General features: G+C 41.0%; 1 protein-coding gene across 1 annotated transcript in view; it reads left to right on the top strand.

Annotated features, from left to right (window-relative positions):
- LOC133156077 (endothelin-converting enzyme-like 1) overlaps window positions 1–20,648 on the top strand; it is a 72,439-nt gene that overhangs the window by 40,813 nt on the left and 10,978 nt on the right. The window contains exons 2-10 of the mRNA XM_061281839.1: window positions 354–511; window positions 6,135–7,305; window positions 8,500–8,568; window positions 8,937–9,047; window positions 9,128–9,220; window positions 10,997–11,121; window positions 17,326–17,548; window positions 19,058–19,156; window positions 19,621–19,695. Coding sequence (XP_061137823.1) covers window positions 6,448–7,305; window positions 8,500–8,568; window positions 8,937–9,047; window positions 9,128–9,220; window positions 10,997–11,121; window positions 17,326–17,548; window positions 19,058–19,156; window positions 19,621–19,695 — 1,653 coding nt within the window. The 5' untranslated portion in view covers window positions 354–511; window positions 6,135–6,447. The remainder of the gene's footprint in view (window positions 1–353; window positions 512–6,134; window positions 7,306–8,499; window positions 8,569–8,936; window positions 9,048–9,127; window positions 9,221–10,996; window positions 11,122–17,325; window positions 17,549–19,057; window positions 19,157–19,620; window positions 19,696–20,648) is intronic.

The following is a 20,648-nucleotide window of genomic DNA, read 5'->3' as shown; positions in this document are numbered from 1 at the left end:
ACTGTCTCGTGTGATGCACCCTTATGCCTACTGTGCTATTGTATTTTAATGGTGGTCATGATGGTAGAATTTGGAGAGTTTAGCATTTTTTTTTGTGTGTTTGTAAAAAGTTTGTGTACAACTGCACTGGACCATGTCAATTAAAACAATACCTACAATCTATACTCATGTTGACTCACAATGTCAAAATACATGGGATACAAGGGACCAGTTATTAAAACCTCAACAGAGGAACACTTGAATAACCGTGTGGCTTGTGTGTGCCTGCGCCGCGGGTGCATTACGGACTTACCTCCTCTCTCTCTCACTCATTCTCTTTTGTCCCTCCCTCTCCCCTCCCTCCCCCTTACAAGTTGGGAGGCTGTGGGCTGCTGCAGCGGCGGCAGTAAGCGGTGCACATCCCGGTGTGTGAAGAAGGCGGATCACCTGCTTGGCTTCCACTGGAGCGGATCTCAATCATCTCTCAGGCACTTTTCCATACCCGCCAACTGTTTAGATTTACTCTCCACAGGTAAGTTCCTCCCACTCTTGTGCGTGGTAGAACTCAAGCAGAAGAGCTTGTACTGCTGACAGGTGGTCTTTGCAATTGCGCTTTGGACAATGGAGTGCAATTGTAACTTGGGGAAAGAAAAAGCTTAAGGGATTGTTGGTCACTTAACGCACAATTGGTCATAGTAAGCCTTTTGAATGGTCCTTTTGGACCCACATTAAATTTTTGCTTGACTGGATAAGTGGACAATTAACAATTGAATGATGTTTGTCATATATTCCTCATTGATTTTGTTACTAGGCCTTTGCATTTTTGCCATTCAATGAAAGTGACCATTGCCCTGGTTGCGTTTTACGCACAGCCATGAATTTGCTGTCGTGCGTTGCGTGACAAACAAAAGTTTTGAAGTTCAAATAGTCCAAGAAAGTTCACGTTCAGTTAACAGCAAGATAAACGTTTGTTTTCCAATGAAAGGTTATATATTATCTGGTGAGAAAAAAAATAATCTCACAGTTATTGTGTATTAATATATTCCTAATCTAAATGACAACAGAAGCGGAGTGTTTCTTTGCAAGTGTGAAAGATCAACAGAAAACTGAAGCAATAAATGCATGTCACGTAAAACCTGTATTGAAACAAGTGTGATGTATCAATATACTGTAGCGTATATGTACAGTGCATGTGCGAGCCAATAGTTAACATTTGATGGATCAATTTATTAAGACTGTTGTTGTTGATGCCGCTGCTGTTGTTGTGCCTTAATGAATCCACTGCTACTTAAAATAACAAATCCAAGGCTGATTTTTAAACGTGTTACCATAAGACTAACCACTGAGTGTAGCCTCTGGAAACTGCTGATAAGGGTTGAGTCACAGTGCTCCTACAGCAAGTTTTGAAACAATTTTGATCTCAGGGCTAATAATTTAATCCACTGAGAGTTTGAAGGAAAAAAAGATAAAGGTATGGTCTGTATTTGGTCACTGTCAAAAGTCTCGAGTTGAGCAGTTAAGTGAAAGCAAGAGTTATAGTTGGTCGATGATTGTGATTTCAAAAGACACTACAGCGCATTAATCTACATAGTTGCTCTGCTGCAGGAAGGAGTTGCTTATACAGAAAACGTTCTGAAAATCAATATAACATGCACAATGCCAAGCAGCAAGCAGACATACTGTGACTCATTGATGGCAGCGGTATTGAAGAGAGGCTAGACGGCTTTGTGTGACAATTCTTAAAAGAGATGTGTGATGCTTCATCTTACACAGATATCTCAGTCGGTCAGATATATAGAACACTTAACATTTATACAAAACCTTTTTGCAGCCCTCTTGAAAACAGCCAGCTTTGAGCAGCATCCCGTTTCATGCAAACGAGCCATGCTGTCATCTGCAGACCGTGGACATGACAATAGCAGAAGTTGTTTTGGGCCACAAATCAAAATATTATTCATGAAGAAACGTAAACCAAGCATCCAAAGTAGACTTGTCAATTTGTGTGTGGATTTGTGCGTGTAGCATACGCAATGGACTCATCGGCAAACACCCTGTGATGTCACAGTTCAGGAAATATCTGAAAGGCTTGCTTACATCTGTTTTTGGAAACAGGGACCTAACAAAAAATGTACTTGGCTGAACAATTTCATACTTGATGGGTGGAGAGGCACTACAAAAGCAAACATTTATAAAGAAGCAATTATGTTAGCTTTCGTTTTGTCCCAGTTTTTTTCTTTAGCAATTTTCCTGTATGTTCTCTAAAAGCGAAGAAAAAGAAAATAGAGCATTTTTCCACGGCTGGCACAAGTTTAGCGCGGCAAAAAAGTGAGTTAGATCTATTAGTAACCGGATTACCAATTACGGATTGTTAATTTCACAGATGAAATCAAGCCACTTTATTTAACAAAAAAGGCCAATCGCGCCGCTGTGGGTGTGAACAGCACAATTTTTCGCCAATATAAACAGCTCCACTTTTGATTGTGTCGCAATTCCAGTCATTCCTGGAGACATCGCTGTGCGGAAAATAAGGCAGCAATCCGGCTATGATAGATGCTTTGGCCCATGTGGCACTAGACATGGTTAGCAGGTACCCTCAATAAATGTAGAATTAACTGGTGGTAATTTATCAGAGTAGGGTTATTCATCCCCACCTCTGATTTTTCATGCGCTCCTCCCCATCCCTGTGTGTCAACCAAAAGGATTTAACAACTATAATTTTGATGATGATGATAATAATACAATCAATTGATTACTACTTTAGACGGTTTGATACCCGGTTGTCATATGAAAAACGATGTACACATGGAAGTTTTTTTTTTTTTTTCCCTTTTAGCTCGTCATTAGTGCCCAGCACTTTCAAGCAACGGGTATGATAGAGGGATGCTTTTGTTTCACAATGTTAGGCACGGTAGACTCTTCAATCGCCCTGATTTTGATGCAGATGAGAGACACGACTACTTCCATCCCCGTTAGACTGTGCTCTGCATTAGACTTGGTACACAAAATAGGGCCCATAGAGTGTTAAAAATAGACAAAGATGGGACTTGCCCAACATTTAAGGGAAGGTCATTAAATAGGACCAGCAACAGAAAGGTTTCGATTCCCTCTGGGGCGCCGCTTAGTCCTCGACACCTCCAATTGCGTCTGGTCTGCTCATCAAAACCCCATTAAGTCAGCGGTCTCCGCCAGACCGCGATATGGCACAAGCAGATGTAGAGTTAGACAGACTTCCAGACACCAAATTTTCAGTAGTGCTGGGTGCATGTCAAAGGACACGCTCTGCCACAATGCCCCGCTTGGTGCAGACAGGTCTGCTCGATTAGCAAACAACCACTGCGAGGCACAAAAATTACAATACGCTCACATTTCCATATGCAAAAAAAAATACACCAATACTACATATTACTACAAATTTCTGGTTTGTTTGTAGAAGCAAGAAAGAAACAGAGAAAGAGAGAAAGAGAGAGAGAAAGAGAGAGAGAAAGAGAGAGAGAAAAAGTTCAACACACTTTCCTCTCCTTAGCACGAACACGCAACTCGAGCTGGACAGGTTGCACAATCAAAGCCTGTGTCACACAGCAAAAGAAACAGAAGCACTCAAAATAATTCGCAAAGTCAGGAAAGATGTCATCAAGTGTTTCATCAAGAAAAGATGCCACAGGGCAACGGGTTATCAGACTGAAGTTAGGGCTGTTATGATTGAATTGGCTAAGTGTGATTGCGTATGACGCTTTTGGTGCCTGGCAGCTGATCTGACTTGGCATACAGTAACAGTCCCCTGATAATAACCTGTCTTGCTTTGTCTGCTCGTTAGCATTTTGGAGAGTAAAACGTAAATGCTGGTAACACCAGTGGTTGACGCTAATCTGTGCTAACACTGCAGCTCTGCTTATCTTTTCTTTTCAACATGATTGAGCTTCTGTGTAGTTTGGCGTCAGACTCGAACAAAGGATCAGTGGGCATGTATTCCAGAGACCCAATTATTTTTGTAAAAACAATTATCATACAATTTTACCACAATAAGTCCCTAGGAAGTATCAAGAACTGGTGGTAAATGAGGGCCATTGAAAGAAAGTGTTCCCCTTCCAAGAAATGATTTACCACTTATTTTAATAGAATACTTTCAAAGGCGTACAATATAATGCCAAAAGCTGCCAAAGTGCAATGACTCATGAGACCTGTGTTTTCCACGTATATGTGTCCAGTCTTGTGCAGTTGCAGTGTGTGTGTGTGTGGGTATGTGCGTGCGTGTGTGTGCGTGCACACGCTTCAGCATAAGTTACCCTCAGATATCAGAAGCTGTCATGTTCAGTAAATAGCCATTCATCACACATAGCGTTCTGTGATGGAACCCACAAGATCCAATCCATTATCCATACACGAGTTCAAGTCTGTATGCGTGTGTGCATGAGTGTGTGTGTGTCTGTGTGCGTGCCATAATTTATTGTAGTGTTTAAGGAGCTGTGGCACAAGGGAGTGTAGGTGCATTTCAAAAGCAGACGAGAGTAGTTCCAAAGAGAGGAGGCATATATCGAAATCATATAATCCGATCACCTGTGCATTATAATAAGTAGAGGTAGAGAGAATAAGTGCTCATCCATTAAGTACATGAAACTAATGTCATGATACATACAGTAGTTAAAGCCTCACCGATTCAAAAGCATGTGCACCAAAGTGGCGGTTTTGACAGATGAAAATTTGGATGGACAGTGACATCTCACTGAGAGACCTCATCGTTGAATTTTCCCAGTTCTTACCCCAATTTTCTGCCCTTTTGGATACCCAATTTGCCTTGAACTACACAGCACTGTGTATTGAGACGAACACTTTGAGGAGGGTGCGAATCACTGATAACCGAAACAAAAGCACGAATGACACTAAGATTCTTTAGTACTAGATGGTACAAGAAATACATAATATGGAAAATATTAATAGGGAGGTATCATTGCAAAAAAGTGTGCCGACAAACGGAGGAATAATTCTCACTTTAATTGTCAAAAAACAAAAGAGCTGATATGATCAATTCACATGTTGTAGGTTAACTTGCCTGTCATAAGACTGTGCTAGAACCAACCTAATTACTAAAACTGTCGCGATGATGCTGACAATGATGTTTTTGCGAGTAATTGTTATATACTCATTGAACTATTGCTGGTCTTTTGTAATGGTGATTGCATTTGTTGAAAAAAATCCATTAGAATTCATACACTGCTTCGATTTTGTTTTAATAAAAGATGGATGTACATTCTCCATACACTTAAGAATCATTTATCAGACGAGGCACTACTGTACGATCCGTATTCCTGCAGTTGTCGTGCGGTGCTCACCATTTCGACTTTATGTCTTCTGAGGTGATGGATTTTGATTTGTCCACGTGTATGCATGATGAACGCAGCAACTGCAGCAAGCTCTTCTCATATCAGGTGTAACTGATGGTCTTCATAGCTGTGAGCAGGTTGACTCTGGCTGACCAATAACCCCGAGCAACACAGTCATACAGAGTGCACCCTCACTCCGGTACAACACGACTTATCTGTCGGGCGCTGTCATTGTTTTGTGTGATATCGCCTACAGGCAGTATGGACAGTGGATTAGTTGGAGCAGTCAGCCCTCGAATGTTTCTATGTACCTTTACCATGTGGGTCTGTGTACTTTGACAAATGCAGCTTTTCTAGCATTATTTTTAGTTGTTGTTGTTTTTTTTAAAGTAGAATACATGATGATGCTTTATGACTGCAATTACAGATATGGAAACTTGATTGAACATTTCTTCTAATCCAGATTTAATTTCATGTGTTGATAGGTTAGGATCTATTATTTTGTTCCCTCGGAAACATGGTTCTGGATGATGCCTTTCATTTAAGATTTATGCTTTTGATTACCCTCTCTGGGTGCATTTTATTTTCAAGCACAAAATTACTTTGGCAAACCCAATCTTCAGGTTTACACTCACCTTCTTAGCTTTTATCCCCCATTTTTAGTGAGTCATCCAAACTTCCCTGAGAGACAGCGATTAACCCTACAGGTTTTGCCGCCATCCATCGGAATTGGTCAGAATATGTGCAGATACTGTGCCCAAACCTTTAAGTCTTAGTTGTTCAATATTTCTTTTGATGCCGCAAAGCCCCCTCCTAAATAATTCTTATTTTCATCAGCAGGTGACCTGGAACCAGTTGGGGAGGAGGAGAACAAATGGAAAGGGAGCCAGGAGAAAGAGGATGAGCGAGATAGAGAGCAAGACCCGGGAGATTCCTCAAGCAGAATGGAAGTCCTCATTCTGTGATTTGAAAGGAACAAAGGCAACGTAGTTTAAGACGTCCGTATCATCCGTGTTTTGCCCTGTGTGGCCTCCCTCTATTTATCTCACTCGGAGTCATGGTCTTAATCTGAACACAAAATAAATCCCTTTAATCCCTTCCCCCCCACAGCCGTCTGCTCGTGACGTCTAATTCATAACGTCCCATTGTCATGGAGAAGACCTACTCGCTAACCGCGCACTATGATGAGTTCCAGGAAGTGAAATATGGCGGCCGCTACAGCAGTGACATCCTCAGTAATGGTATGACCCTTCACTTGGGTGGCAGTCTGGACCGTCACATGACGCGCGGGCGGGGAAGCACCTGGTCAAATGGTCGCAACAGAGATGCGAGCAGCACCGGCAGCGGTGGCGGGCTCCCCCGGTGGAGCCGGAGAGAGATTTGCCTCCTTTCGGCTTTGGTCTTCGCAGCGGGCATGTGTGTCATTTTAGGAAGCATGCTAGCAATGAAATACATTTCGCTGGAGGCCCAGCAAGACCCGCAGTGCAGGCAGGACTGCCAGCGGCGACGCGTACTGTTGCGGGCGGCGCGTTTTGTGCAGGCCAATATTGACCCCACCATCCAGCCCTGCCAAGACTTTTACTCCTTTGCGTGCGGAGGCTGGTTGAGACGTCACGCCATCCCAGAGGACAAGCTCAGCTATGGAATCATTACATCCATAGGAGAGCACAATGAAGAAAAACTGCAGCACATACTTATGGAGCCAATTCAGAGACGTGAGCCCGAATCGGCAGAGCGCAAAGTCAAGGAGTTTTACAGATCCTGCATTAACATCCAAGACATCGACAAGTTAGGCTCTGACCCCATGATGGAGGTGATTGACAGCTGCGGAGGGTGGGATCAGGTTGGGGCTCCTCCTGGGGCTGCAGGCTGGGAGAAAGAAGGTGCCCCACAAAGACCAGATTTCAATGAACTGCTTTATAGGACGCAGGGCGTGTACAGCACTGCTGTGTTTTTCTCTCTCACCGTCAACGTGGATGACAAGAACTCTTCTCGGAATGCAATCAGGGTGAGAAACGGTGTCCATTTTTATGCGGCACGTGTATCTGTGTGTGTGCGTGTATCATTATATTAGAAGGTTAATCCTCTGTGACAACAAAGCTTGTTGTCATAGACTGCCTCCTAATTACAGCATGTTTGAGCAGTAGAGTTGAACTTGATCACACAGAGATACTCTTGGTTCCAAAACATGGCTCATATCCACGATCAAATACTGTGACTATTTAAAATACTTTTTTTCCTGATTAAAGGGAAGAAAAAGGAGCGAGAAAAACATTTCATTTAAATGTCAAAATTCACATTATAAGGCGCTGACTCAAGCATAGCCTTTAGAAGGCTCTCATTATAATACTGTCCTGCAAGTTTTTAATAGAAACTTCAGACAAAGACAATTGTTGGAATATATTACATGGTTTTAATAATTTCTCCATGTTGACAGATTTGAAATCTAAAGACACCTTCAAATTGTATTGTTTATTGTGGCTCGACAGTGGAACCTCTCAGGTTGAAGACGATCTGTTGAAGGGATGCTGATCAAACTCTGATTAGCTTTTTAGTGTACATATAAGTTGACCACTGTTAATAGTGAGACAAGCAAGGTCGGTAGCTGTAAACATCATGTAACATACTTACTTATTGTGTTCATTCTTCTCTTCATATTTTTCTCCTTGTTGAGGATGCTTTGTCACTTTTGAAATAAATGTCACACATCAACCAAATGAAAAACCTAAAGGCATACTTTTTGGAGTTTCCACTATATTTTATTGATTTGGGCATTTATTTATTTTACCCGGTGTACGTAATCATGCAGCTAAGGCAATTGAGTATGTTCTCATTTACAGAGTAAAACTGAGCAAAATAAAAAAAAGATGACAGTGTCCCTCACTTGAAAGTGGACAACAGGTTTCTCTGCCTATAACATGATCCGCGAGGATTGGCAAAAGGAAACTCGCATGAGGGCATTTATTATGTAAATTAGTCCCACTCTTATGTGATAGAGTGGTGGGAGTGCGGAAGAGCCACTCACAGATTTTTTAGAAATGATTTAGTTGGTGGTTCAGTTTCAAATTTGAAAAGGGAACAGACCCAAATAATGATTAGCCACAGTTATATTTATGATTTGAAAAATACACATTTATTTCATTGTTTTTGGTAAATATTGCCACTTTTGTGACTATGTCTTTGAATTGTATGTCTGATGTAGATTGATCAGGAAGGACTCACACTGCCTGAGAGAAGTCTTTACTTGGGTCAGGATGAAGACAGTGTCAAGGTAGAAATTCCTGCTTTTGTTTATTTAACCCATCCATTTCGTTTTCCATGCCATTTTCTCCCTGCACTTCTGCCCTCACTTCCTATTGGACCACATCCAATCCCCTTTCCAATATGATGCTTTCCTGCACCCTTCACTGTCAATGAGTTCACCCTCTTGTCTTTTCCTGCTTCTTTCCCTCACTTCTTCATCCCTCTCCCATCTGTTCTATTTAGTTGCCTGGCTCATCTGCATTAATCCACCTGTTTTCTTTTGTGTCCCACTGTGCTTTTGTTATCCTTTACACCCTGCCACATGTCAGGCCGTCACCAGCTGTTATTTATGACGCTCCTCCCTTCGATTAGGGCTGAAGTCATTGTGCCTTTCAGATCTTGGCGGCATACAAGGCCCTCATGGAGCGCTTACTAAGCATGCTGGGAGCTCACAATGCTACACAAAAGTCCAAGGAGATTATACAGCTGGAGACTCGTCTAGCCAATGTGAGCGGATTGTGTGTCTGCGCCGGTTTACGAGCAAGCATACGTTTATGTGTCCAGTCTTCAGTAAAATCTCTCTCCAGATCACCATGTCAGATTATGATGACCAAAGAAAGGACGTCAGCACGATGTATAACCGTATTACACTCAGGCAGCTACAGCGCACTGCTCCTGGTGTGAGTACTGTACACACACACACACACACACACACACACACACACACACACACACACACAAGTGAATCACAAAAAGCGTCCGCCTTGCAGGACTTAAGATTGAAGCTTGAATGCGAGAGGGGAGGAAGAAGTATAAGCGGACATTGGAGAGTGTTAGACATGATGGCAGGAGGAGGAGGAAAGGTAAATTGGATTTCGAGCGAGGAGAAGGAGGAGGCACTACCCTGAAGCAGCGCGTACGCTGACAGAGATCCTCAAGATGTTTTGTGGTTAGAAGAGAGACACATGAGAAAAAAAATGAAAGATAAAGTACCCGATTTCAATTTCTTGGCCAAAAATGAGATTAAACATTTACACTTACGAAAGAAACATACTCTGATAGTGAATACCTGCAAACCTTAAAATGAGGCCAAAGATGCCGATTGAAAATTGGACCGAAACAGAAGCATAAGAAGCACTCTGTGCTGCTGCAACCAATTTACTGTCAATTAGATCAGGAGGATGCTGATGAATTTAGGATGCAAATTTTGTTTACATGATACGTCATTAAGAGGCTTTACTAACTGATTCCTCCAAATGAGATTGTGGAAAGCAAACGCTCTTGATCTTTTTTTGTTTGGTCTTTCCTTTAAACTATTTGCATCCTGAGGCAACTCTCAGACCAGACTCACTCGTTTGTCAAAGGGGACACATTTTCATTAATGTAATTGGATTTTATAGAAAATTTTACACACACATATATACAAGATACACAATGTAGAGGATGGATGGATAAGTTACCTAAGTTATGTTACTATCTCTGTAATGTATTATAGTACAGTACTTCATATTACTGCACATTGATGGCCATAGTGTAGTGGTTTGCTCGCCTACTTATTTCTTACTGCCGTAGTAAAACATTTTTTAAGGGTGCACAACTACGCCTTTATTTTGTCACCACCAAAAATGTCTGAATACAGCCATGGTAAGAAATCTTATGAAGAAAAGTCAGTAGAATCAGTATTGAATAACAATATGCAATATTGAGCGTGAATATTGACTTATGAATCTTTGCCTGGCTTTTCATTAAAGTAACGGTCCAGCCTCGAACTGACGTATTATAATGAAGTCTGATTATGCATTCTTAAGTACTGTATTCTTCAACAGTATAATAGAAACTCTGACTCATTGGATTGGTTTAGAATATGACAAGGTAGTTGGTAAATAAATAAAGTAAGAAATAAAGAAAGGAAGAGATAAAAAAAAAAAACAATATTAATTGAGATTTGGAGAGGTAAAAAAAGTGCAAACACACTTCATGATGCATTTCTCAAAATTAGGTGTGGATATGAAGTGATTTTGCCAAAGGTATTTAATTATTAAAACAATGTGGTTTCCTTAATGCACTAATTGCGTGCTTCAGTATGTTCAACAACCTGATTGCGAACTGAGCACATGCACAATGAGCATGAATCGTCACTCCCTAGAATTGACTGTTTTTGATTACGAGAGCACCAAGATACACAAACAACACAGTGATAAGCTGAAAGAAAAACAGAAAATTTGACAATGGAAATTAGTGAGGCATCTGACCTAACTCTAACAAGGCATTCTACTGTTAAATTATATAATTGTAGAATAGAATATTATAAATAACATTCTTCCAATATTAACCTTGAAACAGCAAGTAAAAAGAGGCTCACATGGTCAGTCGAAAGATTCCATCAGTATGATGCAATAAAGGGGAAATAACATTGTTTTACATCAGTGTCAATTGATGATTCTGTCTGACCACAGCTTCACTGGAAACGCCTCCTGGATAAAATCTTCCAAGACAACTTCTCTGAAGACAAGGAGATCGTGGTGCTTGCCACAGATTACATACAAAAAGTGTCCGACATCATCAAGACCACCTCAAAAAGGTAAACAAAACCAGTAGGAAAGAGAGTGGAGAGGTTTCCAAGGGTTGGATTTCGTACCAAGGGGAGGGGCACTAATTCTTTCTAAAATCGATCGTTTCTGATGTATGCATTTTTAGTTTGGTTCTTTATGAGCACTTTCTCTAAAATTGATTTGTGCAGTCTGAGTGTAGAGTGCCATTGCATGGTCTTTTTTTTTTAAGCTGTCATACAGCTTGGTTTTTTTTTTCAGGTCCATCTGTACATGGACATTTGAGTACGTTAGTGCACATCAGTTCCTGTTGAATTACCTTCCAGTTCTAAAGCAGCTGATTATTATTGATCTACCCACACTGTTCTCCCACATAAGCACACACACACTCTTCTTCCCTCCCATTCTTGCTCTTGACAGGCTGCAAGGCTATACCACGTCAAGATGTGTGTTAGAGCCAGTGACAGCTCGCCAATAGTCACTATGCTCTACACAACACCACTCAAGCTGCAAGCGTAGCTGACTGACTGGATGACTGGCGGGTGTATTACTTTCTCGTCATTAATGTGGAAAAATGGGCTGATGTCATACATGTCATACTCCCACATACATAGATACATATGTCAGCCATCTACGGTAAACTCCAGCTCTACTAAGACTTCAGAGGGGAGAAATAACAGGGTATTTGAAGAAGTATACCTCTAACGGAATACTTTTGTTCCTTTTCAGTCCCTCACACTTTCCATCTGTCACCGATGGAGAACATTCAATATCGGCGCTTAAAACGTTTTGCATAGAGATAATATGAACTGTCAGCTTATCATGGTGGAGAGGTGTGTGTGTGTCCAAATAGTGAGCTAAGTACCCGGGGGATTTATGCAAGTGGCAGGGTCAACCATGCTAAAGATGAGGTACCACACAAAGTACAGTTCATAGAAACCCTTGCAATGATTAAGATATATGGACATCGTTTTCCTTTGCCCAGACGCGGGTCACCGGGGCCACCCTCCGGAGGTGGTGCTCAGTGGCAAGCATCTGGAAGTACAATGTCGGTCTCCCTCCCCACGAGCTCACCCCCTGTGGGAGGGGCCAAGGAAAGCTGTACGTTTGGGTTCAACTCGATGGACAAGAGGGTAGCCTCCTCCTTCTGGTCAGGGGACAGGTCCTGACTGTTGTTTGTTCCTATGCACCAAGCAACAGTTCAGAGTGCCCACACTTTTTGGAGTCCTTGGGCACTCCATGGTTTGGTTGGGTGACTTCAATGCTCACCTGGACAATGACAGTGAGACTATGATTGTGATGATTCGCTTATTAGACAATAATCCTAAAGAAGATTTTTCGAGACTTCACTCATTTCAGAAAGTCAGAGATTTTCTCAAATTAATTCAATTTCATTTAAATTTTAAATGATGAAATGATGCTCAACAATAATATTCAAAATACTTGTTGGGCAATATTTGTAATCCAATTTAAGCTGTTTTATTGTTTGGAACATTTTCATTGGTGAGGTGACCCCCCTCCCCTATTTTTTTTTTACCATTCTGGGTTTAGGACTTGGTTGATATTGTACCTGCGTCACATGCACAAACGGCAGCAACATGTAACACTACTCCATGAAACAAATGCAGGACACTTATTGAGTGAGCCCAGTAAAGTTCATTTTTCGTTTTGTTTTGTTTTTGTTTTGCGACTAGGAGAAGGACATTATTTGGGAAGGCTTCTCCAGCAAAGGTTGGATGGCTTAATTCTACAATGTCACATCACTCACACGAGCAGAAAAATAAAATGTTGAGGGAAAAATAAAATGTCAGCTGTTAGAGGGATTCATCTACAAAGGTTGGTCATGGTGGCCCCTAATGTGTCATAGCAGTTCTGACGAATCTGTCGAGCTGTTCCAACGGGCCAGCAGGAATAGACCTTCACCAAACGCACTAACCATGTATGGTCTTTGCATGGAAAGGCAGGAAATTTAACTGCTCATTTGATTTGGCAGCAAATGAGTTTGCCTCTTTTATGTACCAATTATTGGAAAAAGTAATTCCAGACATGTTCTGGATGAACTGCCAGAACCATAACACCCTGGTCCACTAGCCTAATGTCCAACATAGCCTCACTGCAATAATGGATTTTTAGTTTCAGCTGAATTCAGACCCACAATCTTTCTCAATTACCCTCTCAGGCTGAACTATGGCGTTGACATATGCCTGTTTTTTTTGTTTGTTTTTCTACCCTGTAGCATTCGATTTTTTGATGTGTCAACACTTTACAGGTACTGTATTCAAAATGTTATCCACAGAAGAGTCCCATTTGTATTTTATGTACGACTTTAACACGATGACTGTGATACTTCTAACTTTCAACACTTTCAAAACATGAACAATATTCCACCTGTACAAAAATAATTGTGTGAGTGAGCGAGTGAGCGAGCGAGTGAGCGAGTGATATGCCAATAAACTGACCTCTCATCCACCTGGAAATTTGTGGCATGTTTTCTCCATTCAGCCAGAGGAACATTTTACTGTATTGGTGTTTTATATGGTTGAGATTAGTGCTCTTAAGTTCTTCAACGGCAAATACATCCAACCATGACTCTCGATATACTTTTTGAAGTGGCTTCCAAAACTGATTTCACGTGTTCCCAAGCTGGAACATTTCTCAGAAAGGTCAGTAAAAGTTTATGAGGAGTTCTTAAAGAGAAATCTAGTCCTTTACTTCAATCTTGCAGCTAAAGCCAATCAGTTAAGAAAAAGTCCACTTTTGGCCAAAAGGCTGCAGATACCATTTATTGGGCAGAAATAAGCCCTAACACCCCGAGTATGAATGAGCAAGGCATATTCTTCGCCCAGTGTTTCATTCATGGCATTCACCCAGAAGCTATCACACCTCCATCTCGTCGGCCTCCACCAATTTTCCTGTCCTTCTCTACAGCCCACTATGCCGTCTCCAGCCACTGCAGTGACTGCAGCCGATCCCATTAGCCAGATGAGCAAGCCTCCAATGGAGGAGAAAGCATAATGACAACACCAGAATCTCTCACACACCCTCGCCACTGCTCCTGCTCCGTCTGCTCCTTCTGTTCGTCACTCTCAAGGGTGTCAGAGTGTGAGGCTGGCACGATGCTGTGTGTCATTTTTAATGGTTTGCTACTTAATGCTAGTTCAAGCTTCGGGTGGAACACTATACTGTGTGGTCTAATTTATGTTGACACCGTATTCCTGCACTTATGCGTACGATACCATATTTGTGTCGGCCCCTGAAGCTCAGAATTCTCTGCGTTGTCCTGCTTTCAAAATAGAGAGACAGTCTGGTTCTAATGTTATTTACGGTTCACCAAATGCTGGATTTCATGTTGCTTTAGCACTCATTGCAGCACTTGTGCTCTCAAATGAATGTTTAGAGCTCATCTGAACTGAAAATATACAGTTGTGATTACACAATGGTAAAAAACCTGTCCATAATATTTTGGGTTTTGCAGTTGCAGAGCGTACTTGATTGGTTTTTCATTTGAACAATGCAGTATAGAAATGTATTTGCACTTCGAGCCTGAAATGCAGTGCCATTGCAGGTTTGGAATATAGGAGGCTCTCAATCCCACCCATTACCCTTCAGGGTCATTACCTTTGTAAATGGGAGGACAGTGTCTTTTCATCTCCCTAACTAGCCTCATTAAAATCCATTCAGCTAATGAGCCCTCACTCCTTCACTAATTAAGAGCCACTGGTTGATCTGTACATTCTGCTGTTACTCCATTACTGCAAATGTACTTGCTGACACATTTTACATGTCATCAGGCAGGATGGCTTAACCTTTGAGGTGACTGTAAAGAAGGAAAAGTGGTGTGAAAAGATGTTTCATGTAAAATGCATACGCAAAAGGAAGTGTTGGCTACAGTGGTGTGAATAGTACTTTTTGAATTAGGTGCGGCGTGTGTGCAGTAGGTGCATAATTCACATAATTGGGTTTCCAAACACAACACAAAAACATTTGCAGTTTAACCCGTTCACTGCCATTGACGGCTATAGACGTCAAAGATTCCTAGTATATAAGTATAGCTGGCACAGACTGAAGAAACTTTGTGAAGATTACTCATTAATATTGTTCCCAGAGGTGTCAATCCAGGTCCAGAAATGGAAAAACCTCGCCATAGTTTGGCTTTAGCCACAAGTGCTTTTAATAAACCAGCAGGTAAACGAGTTAGCTCCTGCGTGTTCGGTTACCTGCCAGCCCAGTTATTTAGAAGCACCTTTGCGAAAGCCAAACCGTGGCAGGGTTTATACCTCTGATTGTTACTTCAAATAAAATCCTTGCTTGAATAAAATCCATACTTGAATGCTATATTTTTAATTTGTTGATAAATTGCATACAACACATTTGAGTGGAGGGTCACGGGAAGAAACAGTAGTGAATGAGACCCATTGTCCAACATTGAATGGAACTAAATACACTATTTCAATAATGTAGATAATGTGTACAAATTAGATATGAATTGCATCTGAGCAACCTCTATCTTAAATAAATTCTAGCTATGCTGAATTGTCTTTGCAAAATATAACATTTACAAGCCTCCATCCTCCAAGCCCATCTTCCTTTACCTTTTGCCATCAATTATATTCACAACACAAGTGTTTTATTGGCAGGACCTTCAGGGTACCGTTGCCAAGCTCTTCTGATTCCATATCTGTCATACACAGGGAAAATAAAATCATTGAGGAAACAATAACAACATGCCTTAAGCCTCAGATGGATCTTCACAATGGGAGTGGGGCATCTGTCCCCCATAGCACATTGAAAGAGTGCACCCAGCAGAGTAGGGCACAAGAGCACACCACCATTCTGTCTGAGAATGGAAGAAGACTCAACTTGAATGCATAAATGGATGATTCCCTTTAGTGCCTCTTCTTGCCGCACTGGACTAGACTAAACCAGCCCACTCTGCTTTGGTTTTCATTCATTGTCTTGTTTTCTCATGTCTCCACCGCTTACATTATTTCAGATACTTTCAGAGCTAAAATTTGATCCAGATGGCCTCCAGAGCATTGTTGTCAGGCAGCATTGATTCAACCATTTTTCTTGAAGTGGCCTCTTTAGGCCATGGTCCATGCAATAACCACAATATTCGGTGGATGAAGATGAATTGTTTGCATTGGAGATACATAAAAAACTGTTCTCAGTTGCCTTACCTGGATAGATTTGTAAATTAAGGCCGAATCAAACCGAGATTGTAGATATTTAGAAATTAAGCGTGACTAAATTAGTATAATTTGGTATAAGCTACAGCCAAACTAAAACATAGTGTCAATTTAAGTCTTTCCAGGTATATTCCTTTGAATGGTAATATTAGATTCGATTGGTGTTACTTAGTTGTTAGCTTGCCTGTGTTTTTAACTTACTTTTCGCTTTTGCTTATGTATGGGGGTCGCAAGACCACAAAGGTGACAGTCCTGGTAGGTGAGGAGTCACACATTAATAGAAGAAGTTTTTTGTATAACCAAGAGTGTCACCTTTTCATCACATTAATGAAGTTGAAGAATAACAGATCAGCGCCGCTCAGGATCAGTCTCGGTGGAAAATCCCTAGTCAGGCCAGTCCGAGACTAAGACCAGACCAAAAATCTGGGATTCAAATCTGAGACATGAAATGTGGTGTTGAAAAGAACTCTTACGTACTGTGCAAATGGGGCTAGCTTGTTATTGTCATTTTGATGTGGTAAAACAGTAAAAAGCAAAACAGATACATTTATGAAAATGTACAAATGCAATTTTAAAAAGTTTGTAGATGGGTGGCACTTTGGCCAAGAGAGAACCCAAGTTGGATGGAAATGTGGCTCTAAGGTCAGACACAGGAATTTTTAATATTTAATAATCTAATTTTTCTTCTCTCCTCCCCTATTTACTGTATCCATTTTGCCTTTTACACTGCTGAAGTTAGCGATTCCATTTTCAATTTCTTTTTTTTTTTTTTTCTCAAGGTATTATGTTTCCTCTGGAGTGCAGTAGTGGTGTCCAGGGAAATTTTGACACATACTCAAAAAACACATAAATAAAATGTATGTAAAACGAGAATTCATACTCCTCGACTGTTAAATCGCTTTTAAGAAAAAAATGGAGGAAAAACCGTTCACAAGTATTGATGGAATTTTAACAGCTCTCGCGCTCATTGCCGTACAGATACTTTTTCAATTATTTGTATGCTTTATCCAATAACACTGTCCTCACTTACTGAACCTTCCACCGTAGGGTTCTCCATAACTACATGCTGTGGCGCATTGTGGCAGCGCTAAGTGAACATCTGTCAACCGCCTTCCGAAGCACCATCCATGAGTTTTCCCGGGAGATTGATGGCACCGAGCAGCAGCTGGAGCTGGGCAGACTGTGCCTCACGCAGGCCAACAAACACTTTGGCATGGCCCTGGGAGCTCTCTTTGTCCAGCAGCACTTCTCCTCACAGAGCAAGGCGAAGGTAAGAATGCAAGGTGGGGAGTGAAAGAATGGAACACTGAATGCATGCCTTTGGTTGTGTCGTTTTTCAGATTGCACAAAATGCGAGCTAGTTTTCAATAATTGCTTGTAAAGAGGGCCATTGGCTTTGAGATGAATTTGAAAATCATATAGCCTTCCAAGGCAATAAGAGGATATTCAAAAACTGACCTTGGCCTCAAATGTTATTGCTGAAAAGACATTTTGTAACATCATTATTCTAAACTTGTATTGAGAAGAGAAAGAAAAAAAGAAAAACTTTTTCTTTAATCATGGATTTATACTTCATGCATTTCTTTCTTACATTTCATCTTGGCTTTCTGAAACAACTTGATGATTCTCATGGTTTGCTGAGCTCCAATCTGAAAATTCTATCCATGACCATTATAATGCTCTCTAAGCCAGTTCTCACTAATCCCACACCTCTGGCCCTTTATCACCTATGGTCCGTCTTTCTCCCATCTTGATCCTTCCACATTGTTATTCTTATCGCAGTCTCTTGGCCATTCTAGGACATGAAGATATGGATGTATTTTTTTTAACTTTTGCAACAAAAGTCTTGTATCTGTCCACTCAACTCAACACTGTCACTACTTTCAAACTTGTTGAAAGAAAATATTGTGCACTTTACCTAAATAATTGTCAATCCTGTCAATTTTAAGGGCAAAATTAGGGTTGGACTGCTGTAAACTGTTTTTCTCAATTTTCTCTTTCTTGTGTAAATACTAATTCACTAAAATGCAGTGCTTCACATAAGGGCCGCGAAGCTGGTTTAATTTAAGACCTAATGCCCACAACGTTTGTTTGGTAACAAGTTGTGATGTGCAGCCCTGACAGATGACACTTACAACAGCCTAAAGAGAAATTACAAAGCCTCGGGAGCTCTTGTTAAGCTTTCAAGACGAGTGTTTTGTCATGCTGAGTACCTGACATGGAGGCATACACGATGTGATGGAACAGCAGACGTTTGTCATGACAAAATTATGATTGAGTGATTTGTTTTTTCATTTGTGGAAGGGGGGGCAGAAGCCCAGAAAATCTTGGCATATAAATGGAAAAAATTTGGAATCAAAATGTAAAATGGGGAATTTTTTCTCATTACGTTGTGATCTGTGTTGTTGACTTTGGTTTTTGCCTTTTGCATTTGTGTGTGGAATAACAATATGTCCTTTTTATTCGAGTGAAAACACAAGCTGCTGATCACCACAATGTCATCATATATAAACACCTTGTAGAATCACAATTTCATATCTGTTTTCGTCCGAGTGGAGGTCTGTGTTCAACTGAGTCACAGCTTCTCAGAGATCATGCCTGTTACATCCTTTTATAGGGCACATCCAAAAATGAATATGGTTGGTCAACAGTAGTTTCCCGTCAAAGAAACATAACAGTTCTAACATCTGCTAAAAACATAACGTTCCTTTAACAGGAAATAAGCTGAGTGAGAAAATGTGTTTTAAAGAAACCTTAAATGTAATGTGATCCCGTCCAGGTGCAAGAGTTGGTAGAGGATATAAAGCATTCCCTGGACCTGCGGCTGCAGGACCTTGACTGGATGGATGAAGCCACCAAGGAGGCAGCCAGAGCAAAGGTTGAAAACTTTATTCCTCCATCTCACACACGCAAGTTCCTGTTAGTTAGGATTTGGATTTGTTTTAGTTTTCTATTTCTCTTCCTTCCGCGGGTTTGACTGATTGCTTGGGAAGATGAAACAAAGTGATAGAATGCATCAAGGTCTTGACTTTGAGAATACAGATCTCTCTGTGGTACTGGTTTAGGGTCTGCACGGCAAGATATCCCTTCTAATACATTTACAATGTGAAGTTATAATCCTTTTATGGGGCCTTGCCGAATATAAAGAGCTTCCCTGTAATCCTATTTCACTTGGTTTGCTTGATTAGTTGATGTGTGCGCTTGTGCAGATGTGTGTGCCCGACTCCAGACGCAAATTATAATTCAATATATGTTGGAGGCAAATGTATGGAGAGTGGTATTTTTTTCCCTGCTCACTTTCCACTTTGTCCCTCATAATCCTCTCCAACTCTTCTTTCTCAGCTGAAGTACATGATGGTCATGACAGGATACCCAGACTTCCTGGTCAAACCTGAGCTCATAGATCGCGAATATGGGGTGAGTCATAAGATCACACTTTCTCATCATGGCTTTCTACTTTGGAAATGATTTTCCATCAGGCGTTCCTATCCTGGGAGCCAATTTAAATGGAGAGAGCATACATCGTGCAGAAAAAAGTACCCTTCAAATTAGCTATGCTGATTCAAGTAGGGGTAACATTCAGTATCCACTATGTGAGATGAAAATCGATATCTGTAACACTACACTAGGTATCAGAATGGGTTACTAGTTAGCTACCCGAGGCAAAAGAAGGTCCGCCCATACATTTTTCAGAGAACATTTCTTATAATAGAGCTTGCGTAATCAGAGAAACTAAAAGAAAATACCTAGAAACGTGTGATAAAGGTAACTTGCGAGCACAAATTTGAAACGGCCCAGATAACAGAAGCACGTGTGGCCCAGTGAGAGCCAACAGGCAGAACTAAAGAGCAAATAGTAGAAGCAAGGTCAAACCGAGGCATTGCAGCTTTAGAAAAAAAAAAAAAGGCTCTATCTGGAAGTTAACATTGGCCGTATTTGTGTGCAAAAATATGCACTATGTTGCTGATAAATTCCTGCCTTTGACATTTTCTGAATAGATTGCAGGTTAATTATCTTTTAGTGATAAAAGAAACCTACATAATGTGAATTCTACCAGATCTCCATGCAGATGTAGTTTGAGCACTATAGAAGAAATTGCAAGGTCTCAAATGATATACTTGTAGAGTTGGCCGATGTAAAGAGGGCACTTGGAGACCGCCATCCACCCCCCGACCGAGTGTCTGAATAATAATACAGTCAAAGAGGTCGATGCATGCTGTTGTCATATTTATGAAGGAAATATGATGACATCCATCACAAACTTCAGCAAAGTACAGAATGTGTCTGCTTGCGCTTTAATCGAATCCACCGAAGTACAACACCTGCGCCATAACCTGGACCTGCATTTGGTCCAAGGCACAGGTGTCAGA

The sequence above is a fragment of the Syngnathus typhle genome, linkage group LG6 (assembly GCF_033458585.1).
Source record: "Syngnathus typhle isolate RoL2023-S1 ecotype Sweden linkage group LG6, RoL_Styp_1.0, whole genome shotgun sequence".
In the NCBI taxonomy this organism is placed as follows: Eukaryota; Metazoa; Chordata; class Actinopteri; order Syngnathiformes; family Syngnathidae; genus Syngnathus; species Syngnathus typhle.
Note: the sequence above shows the minus strand (reverse complement) of the source record. Positions and strands in the feature narration are given on the sequence as shown.